Source organism: Oryzias melastigma, linkage group LG13 (assembly GCF_002922805.2).
Source record: "Oryzias melastigma strain HK-1 linkage group LG13, ASM292280v2, whole genome shotgun sequence".
NCBI classification, from domain to species: domain Eukaryota; kingdom Metazoa; phylum Chordata; class Actinopteri; order Beloniformes; family Adrianichthyidae; genus Oryzias; species Oryzias melastigma.
The window spans coordinates 223,248-231,748 of NC_050524.1; the positions used below are offsets into that span (position 1 = coordinate 223,248).

At 49.4% G+C, this 8,501-nt stretch overlaps 2 protein-coding genes across 2 annotated transcripts in view; both read left to right on the forward strand.

The window, feature by feature from the left end:
- The first annotated feature begins 29 nt into the window (after positions 1 to 29).
- On the forward strand, positions 30 to 2,420 carry clrn1 (clarin 1). The gene is made up of 3 exons (XM_024276917.2): positions 30 to 329; positions 881 to 1,060; positions 1,227 to 2,420. The coding sequence occupies exons 1-3, from the start codon at positions 41 to 43 to the stop codon at positions 1,490 to 1,492; spliced, it is 735 nt and encodes a 244-aa protein (XP_024132685.2). The 5' UTR covers positions 30 to 40; the 3' UTR covers positions 1,493 to 2,420.
- Positions 2,421 to 8,271: 5,851 nt separating this feature from the next.
- The window catches only part of mindy4b (MINDY family member 4B), an 8,639-nt gene continuing 8,409 nt past the window's right edge, over positions 8,272 to 8,501 (forward strand). The window contains exon 1 of the mRNA XM_036214821.1: positions 8,272 to 8,409. Coding sequence (XP_036070714.1) covers positions 8,344 to 8,409 — 66 coding nt within the window. The 5' untranslated portion in view covers positions 8,272 to 8,343. The remainder of the gene's footprint in view (positions 8,410 to 8,501) is intronic.

The window sequence follows — 8,501 nt, forward strand, 5'->3', positions numbered from 1 at the left end:
GGAGACGCGGGTCAGATAACTCCCACACCCCCCGGTCACCATGGAGACCCCGCGGGTCTACCCCCCTCCTGTCGCCATGCCGCCCCGGCAGAAGCAGCTGCTGTTCTCCGTGTCCGGCGTGCTCGGGTTCTCCTGCGCGCTCACGGCCGCCGTGGCCGCCGGCCTGCCGCTGTGGCTGCGCGGGACCGTGCTGTGCCGCACCGGGGCCGAGCTGGTCAACGCCACCGGACCGGAACTGGAGCAGTTCCTGGGCGAGCTGAGCTACGGGCTGTTCCACGGACAGATGGTGAAGCAGTGCGGCCTGGGGGGGCGGCCGTCCCGGTTCTCCTGTGAGTGGTTCTGTTCAGGTTCTGCGGGTCCACAACCAGGTTCTGGTGTGCTCTAGTCTCACGTTCTGGTCAGAGGACTGCAGAACCAGAACTGGGTTCTGGAATGTGGGCCCCCCTTCCTGGTTTGTAACAACAATAGATGTTGTGTGTAACTGTGTGTACTTGCAGTTGTGTATCATGTACAAGAATGAGTAAATACACAAAAATGACAAGTTTCTGCAGATTATATTCAAGTTCAAATCGGCTGATTGGAGAACTCTGATGACCCAGCATTCTAGCAGCATCTAAACGCATCACTGAAGTGCTGTTCGTGTGTGTGTGGGGGGGGGGGGGGGGGTGAACTACAGTTGTATTGTGTACATGGTGAGTAGTTTATATGTGAAGATTATTATAGCCAACAGGTATGTTTGTGTCACAGGCCCCGCCCATTCCAGATTACTATTTACACCTGCATGATTTTAACACCCCCCCTTCACCTCTCTCACCATTACTTTGGGCCCTTACACCCCCCCCACGTCAGAACTCCTGGCTGAGCTCTTCTCTCGCTCTAGTCTTCCCAGACCTGTTGGGGGCGGTTCCCGCCGGTCTCCACGTGAGCGTGATCTTCTTCTGCGGCGTGGTGGTCCTCTTCTCCTCGGTGGCCTCCGGGTTCTTCTTCTTCAACGCCTTCGGCCGACCCTACGAGATGCTGCAGGGCCCGACGGGTCTCTACCTGTGGACCGGCATCTGCTGTGAGGAACACCCCCACACCCCCAAAAACATAAGGTTTTCTGGAATAATATTTGTTGAGATGAAGAGCGAGCCTGGAGGATCAACGCAGCAGACACGGGCAAAAGAGGAGGATGCTCACAGGTGTCTCAGGTGTGCCTCTGAAGCGTCTGCTCCTGTCCTCCCCAGGTGTGAGCAGCTGTTTGGTGTTGGTGCTCTTCTCCTGTGAGGTGAAGCTGCACCGTCTCTCTGAGCGGATCTCCAACTTCCGGGAGGAGAACTTTGAGTTCCAGACCTTCAGGGAGGACTACGGCCGCTGCTTCTGGCTCTTCTTCCTGGTCCTCGTCCTCCACGGACTCAACGCGCTGCTGACCCGCCTGGTGGCCGTGCAGCTCCCCCTCCAGGAGAATAAAGAGGTGACCCTCGGCGGGGGGGCCTCCGACCTCATGTACTGATGACCACGGCTGCAGAGCCCGGTTCTGGTCCTGGTTGTGGATTTGATCCATGACCGTGGAACCTCCGGACCCTGAGGGGTGGGGGTGTTGGATTCAGGCCCCCCACCCCCGAACATGCAGCGTCCCTGCTAACCTCTGCGTGATCGTTGATGAGGAAGAACGTCGTCAAGAGACTCCAGGGGAAGCGAGTCCATTTCTTAAGAGTTGGATCAGACGTACAGAGATCTCTGGGTCTGAGCGTGCGAACACCAAGAGTATTAGAACAAGGTTGGTTATAAAGGCGGGCTTTATTTGGCCTGGAGGTCAGCGTTCTGTCAGGAAAGGGGAACGCCCCCATGACCTCAGCACCTCGTATGGTCATCTTCACCAATCTGTAACAACCCCTTCATCAATGTGTTAATGATAAAATATAAATGTGTAGTATAGCATAAAAGTATAAAAATCCTTCATTTAATATGAAACCCATCAGCGGTGAGCGAAGTTACATCAAGATACATGAAGAAATCTGGTTTATTTTCAAAATAAAATTCATTTTTCACAATAAAAGCAGTGATTGACAAATGCGATCATGTTTTTGTGTCTAAACAGACTGTAGCGATGAAAACGAACACACACTTCTCTCTGTGTGTCTCAACAACAGACGAAGACCTGAAGGCCTAATAACTTCTTCGTCTTAGCGGAAACACGAACTCATGTTGTTAGGCTACTAACTCACTCATGATGGCAAAGACACAAAAGCTCTGGCAGAAGTGTCTGATGTGAATCGCAGGAGAGAGCGGATGCTGCACGCACTCCGTACCGCTCCACGGCGTTTCCACGTCGAGTGTGAAGCTAGCACTAGCATTTACAGAGAGGGGGGGTTCACTGTTTATGTTTGTGGACATCAATGTGTAATTGTTCTATATGAATAAAAGTGAACTGGACTGAAGTATGGCTTCATTACTGCGTTCTCTCCAGCTTTCGTCGGTTCTCATCCTCACAACGTGTCAACCAAAGGTCAGAGGTCGCCGTGACCTCACAGCGGGCATCAGGAATCCCTGCGATCTTTGTTGTGGTCGAGTCCTCGGCGGCTGCAGTGGGGCGGGGCCTGGCATGTTGGAGTACCCTGTGATGCCTCTGCTGGGAGGGCTTTCCTTTGTGGGGGGGCGTTAGCATTGGGGACAGTCAGGGAGGGGTCAGCCCAGCCACATTGTGGATCCTGGGCTACTCGGCACCTTCCCCAAGATCTGCCCCCCTCCACAGATCTGTGGGGGTAATTGGCCCCTCCGGTCTACATTAGGAGGTGTTCATCCAAACCGCCGTCCGTCAGATGGGATTACCCCTCAGACTGCCTGCAGTTATACTGATCCTCTCTACCTGTGTCGTGGGGGCCAGCAGGTTGTGCAGAGGCGGTGTGCTGACTCCTTTGCCCCATTGGCCCCCTGTCCACTCTGTGGGGGTGTTCTCTGGGATTTATGAGCAAGAGCTGATGTTACATCTGAGGGAGGGGGTAGTTCTGCCTCCATGTGCCAGGCCCATCAGTAATCGAGACTGGAGGTCTTGGCTCGCCGTTCTCTTTGTGTTGGGGGTGTCCACTTCCTGTCAGCACAGTTGACAGTGAGAGGTCGCTCATGCCAATACCTTATGCCAGACCTCCTGCAAGGCTTGTTGGTTGAATACTTATGGCACAGTGCAAGTGCGTTTAGGTTGCAATAGACTGGCTCCGGGGGGAAGAGGAGGACCTTCAGACTCGGGCTGTGCAGGCTCTTCACTTTGGGTGGGGCTTCTGTATTTGAGGACTTGAGCTGCATTCACACCAAACACAATTCCCACATCAATTCCCTCGTCAAGTCTTTCCAGAAGTTTGAGGCTGCTGACGCCTGTGGGAGGAGCCACTGCCAAAGCTCTCAGCTCCGGTTGAATAAAGATCCTGTCATTGCCATCATAGACGTTTGACAGACAGAGAGCCTTTCTACTGTCTGACTGTTGGGATCCAACGACGTCTGTCCTTCTGTGTTCCAAGTTTTTGGTGTCCTGGTTACCAGCTGGGGTTTAGGCCAGAGTTATGATATAGAACGTGCATTCGTGTCACCAGAACTACTTATTCAGGTGAACATTGTTGCCTTTAATGGACACCCTGCAACCAATCAGAATCCAGTATTCATCTTGACCATGGTATATGTGGTTATCATGGCTGTTATCTTATCTTTGGAGTCCTTGTTGGTTTATGCTGTGGTCCATGTTTGCTTTAAAAGCTTTTAAGGGGCCCTACCATGAAAATTCTACTTTTTGAGGTTTTAAATGCATTTTTTCTGTTCATTCCTCACTATAAAGAACTCCAAAGCGGCATTTTGATCCATTCATGCATTAAAGAGTATCTTAAAACCTGCTCTGTCTGCAGCAGCCCCTCCCATACCCACGAAAACCAGCGTTTGGAAACGTGCTGATGTAAGATCGATGCCAACAGCTCCCTCCAGGAAGAGTGACCGTGAATGTCTGTAATCTGCAAAAATGTGCAATAAAGTTTTGTTATAAAAAAAAAAAAAGGAAGAGTCTGTGCTGTAAGCCCCGCCCCCCAGCTTACGCAACACTCAGTTTATCCCCTTACCAGTGATAATCAGCTTTCAATCAAACTTTCATTTTAGATGCAGAATACCGTATATCTTCCAGTTGTGTCCTGTATTCAATAAATTCCAGCTCAAATAGGTGTTAGTCACTTTTTACGTGGCGCCACCTTAAGACGCTACCTGAACACCGGGTCCGCACAGCCGTGCAGAAGCCGCGTGTGTTTGTGTTGTAAAGGAGTTTAGTGATGGCCAGACCTGCTAAAGGCAGAGATATCATATGTGCATCCATCTTTGAAGAAGTTTGGATTATTTTCTTGGGAGAAATACAGAGACACGGATTTTGTCTGGGATGACATCATGACGCAGACAGCAGCAGCACGCAGTGGGAGGCGGAGTTTCAGGAATCGAGACTTTTTACTTCCGGGTAGGTAAAAATTCACGAAATATAACTAATATTTCATAAATAACTAGTTTTTTTAGTGTTCCAAATGTAATATATGATCATATATATGGAAATAGTTCACTCTGAAAGGCTGAAGAAAATCATCCTAGGGCCTCTTTAAGGCCTTCCGCTAAAGGTCTAAAGATCTTTAGACCCTTTAGATCTTTTAGACCCATTAGATCTTTAAAACTAAAGGGTCTACAGGGTCTAAAGATCTAAAAAGTCTACAGATCAGAACCTCTTGTTTTGTTTTTTTCTGTGTCTTGTAAAAACCTCTGCTCCCATTCGACATCTGCACCAGTAACATGAGAGCAGAGACCCAGCACCAGATACTTGGAGATCTGGACCCTGAAGGAGACGAATTAGTTCCATTTCTTCGGCTCCCCCTCTTGACACATTCACACACAGTGACACCAAACCTGAGTGTTGACAGTTTAGAACAATCAGAATCAAGAAAACCCAGCTCCTTTGAAGAATGGCCGCTGGGGGCGGAGTTCATGTGGTTTTGTCCGTGTGATTAACTGCGGTGTCCTGTTCCTAAACAAGGGTGAAGACTGAAACTCCTCCAGACCCCCCAGCCTGACCGCGTCATCTGCTGAAGATCTGATTTAGGGTCTGGTTTAAACCAGATTCAGTTCAGTTTGTTACCTAACGCGAAAGCTGAAAATGTGGAGTCAGAACAGTTTTGGATGTTCATGTTCTGGAAGCAGCAATCTTCCAAAGGAAGCTGTCCGGATCTGGTCTGGGGAGAGACTCTGAACGACCAAGGAGAAACTTCAAGGTTAGAAGCTGCAAACTTTCTGATTAGTTCACTTTGAAGGATCTGGCATCGCTGAAGATCCCCCGACTGACTATCATCAGATCCTGAAGGATTATGCAATCACCTGTTGTCACAGCAACGCCGAGAAAGGAGATGGGATGATGGTCATGGGACTGAGCTAAAAGTGCTAGTCTTTGGCTCATGGGAGTCTGGTTCAGGTGTGGGGTTTGAGGGAGTCTGAACATTTCCTGAACTCTACAGGTAAGGAGGACTAAGGTCCCACCTGAGCTGGATCTGACCGGCAGTAAGTTGACCCTTTTCTAGAGCGTGAAGAGGCCATCCGTGGAAGAGATAAAAGTATGTTTGTTTCTTATCGTCCAATAGGGGGAATCCTAAAACTTTCTTTCACACTTTTGATCACAACGGTGTGCCAAGTTTCTCTCCAGTTACCCAGGACAACCAAACTGCTATGAGGGATTAAACCGTTAGTTTGTCCTCTTGATACTAACCCCCCCATTTCTAGATCTATAGGATTCTGTTGGTCCAGTTTTGGTCAAGTTGATCTGTCTCTGAGATTATTCTCAGCATGCTGGGATTCCTGCTGCAATCAAAAACTCTGACAGGAATCATTATGATCCCAGAACTTGAGGACCGTTTCTAAACTTCTGTTTTACTCTAAAGTGAGGAGAAACGGATTGACTGGCTGTTTATTGTTGAGTGTCATAAAATGTGAGATATTTTTCAGTTTGGCTTCAGAAAAAGCCGGCAGAGATCGCCCTTTAATGATGTGTTTGTGGCTGTAGTTTATAGCCAGGACCTTGTCCCGGCTCCGTTGAACGAAACAGCTGATCCTCAGGATTCCAACCTGCTGGTCAGTCAGGATCAATCCTCAGTCTGTTTGTTTCTGATCTGAAAGCTAGAGCGGGTAGAGTTACACTCGTATGAGAACATGTGAGGACAGAGTTCCTCAGATCTACAGTCCAAATCCATTTTATTTGAAGGTTTATGTGAAACCTTTTTGGAGGTGTTCCGTTCAGTTTCTATGCAGATGATGTTCAGCTTCTCTGCTCTTCACTGAGACAGACCTCGTTACATAAACCAGTCTACTGAAACGGTTTTTCTCGTATACTAAGCAGTCCTTCATCATCGATCTCTTCTTCTAGCATAGGTATGTGCAGTGGAGTCAATCCCAGCTTTTTCAGGGCTCAGGTACATCCTCAGGTGAGGGGAGGGGCTCATCACACACAGGTTGCCGATCCACTGCAGACACACACAGACAGAAACACATTAGAGTTCCAGCACAGAAAATGTTTGCCTGCACTGGAAGACGTTTTAACTTTTATTCAGATTTCTGCTCCCGTTAACAAACCTCCTCACATAACACGTTGGGTCTTAGCTCACAACCAAGGTCAGAAACTTTAGGGTCAAAGGTCATCCAGGTCTGACCACTAAAATCTGCCTGTTTCACCCGAGGAACTAAATGAAAGAATCTAAAGAGGATCTAGAAACATCACTCGTGTTTCTGTTTCAACCCGCTGGAAGGACTGAAGATCTCCATCAGTCTGGAGTCAAACAGGAGAGAAGAATCTGCACCTGTGAGCTGTGGCGTCTCACACCTGTAAGCTGTGGCGTCTCACACCAGTCAGCTGTGACGTCTCACACCTGTGAGCTGTGACGTCTCACACCTGTCAGCTGTGACGTCTCACACCTGTGAGCTGTGACGTCTCACACCTGTGAGCTGTGGCGTCTCACACCTGTCAGCTGTGACGTCTCACACCTTTCAGCTGTGACGTCTCACACCTGTCAGCTGTGACGTCTCACACCTGTCAGCTGTGACGTCTCACACCTGTCAGTTGTGACGTCTCACACCTGTCAGCTGTGACGTCTCACACCTGTCAGCCCCACGTCTCACACCTGTGAGCTGCGGCGTCTCACACCTGTGAGCTCTGACGTCTCACACCTGTGAACTGTGGCGTCTCACACCTGTGAGCTGTGACGTCTCACACCTGTGAGCTGTGGCGTCTCACACCTGTGAGCTGTGACGTCTCACACCTGTGAACTGTGGCGTCTCACACCTGTCAGCTGTGACGTCTCACACCTGTGAGCTGTGACGTCTCACACCTGTGAGCTGTGATGTCTCACACCTGTGAGCTGTGACGTCTCACACCTGTGAGCTGTGACGTCTCACACCTGTCAGCTGTGGCGTCTCACACCTGTGAGCTGTGACGTCTCACACCTGTGAGCTGTGACGTCTCACACCTGTGAGCTGTGACGTCTCACACCTGTGAGCTGTGACGTCTCACACCTGTCAGCTGTGGCGTCTCACACCTGTCAGCTGTGGCGTCTCACACCTGTCAGCTGTGACGTCTCACACCTGTGTACTGTGGCGTCTGGTTCTGAGTTTAGTATCTTAGTTCTATTAAGAGTTTATGCTGACGATTACCTGACAACGTGAGGGACTTTTGAAGTCCTCTGGTTTGTCTTTGAGAACTTCAAGTCAAAACTTTCTGAGTCTGAAATTAAGATCTATATGTATGTGTGTGTGAGTGTGCAGATGGAGGCTGAGATTCAGCAGATCCTGGTCCAGGTATCCGATCTAGAGGATAGAAGGTGAGTTTCCATGGAGACCTGCTGGTCTGAGAGTCTACAGGTTCAGAGTTCTTCTGCTGTTAGTTCACCTCACACAGTAAACACACTTTCCTGTGCAGATTATACATACATACACAAACATGCATTCATATACATACACACACATATATATATATATGTATATATACTGCATATGGATGTTTATAAGCAGTGTTTGTGTATGTACTCCATGTATCATTGTGTGTGCACACGTGTTTGTTGTGTATTTTCTGTAGTCCCCATGACTACCGACCAAGCGTTGTGTTCTCCGTCCTGCAGGCTGCAGTGGAACCACAGAGAGGTCAGTGTTTGTTTCTCATAAGCCACCCCCCGTGGGGGGGTGGCAGTGCAGTTTGGTCACATTTCACTGGGTCATGTGACCACCAGGATTGAGTTTCACTACTCCACACACAAGTCCCAGTAGAACCGCTCAGAGGAGACAGAACCTGGGTGTGGGCGGTTCTGCTACAGGGTGATGATGTCAGACTGTGGACTGGATTACATTGAGCTGCTTCAACAGGAAGTGGACCGGACCTCCGCTGTGAGTGTGTCTCCTGGAACCAGGGCCGGCATGTTTGAATGTTTCTACGTATCCTTTCCCTAATCACAGCTGATTACCTGGATCAGGTGTGT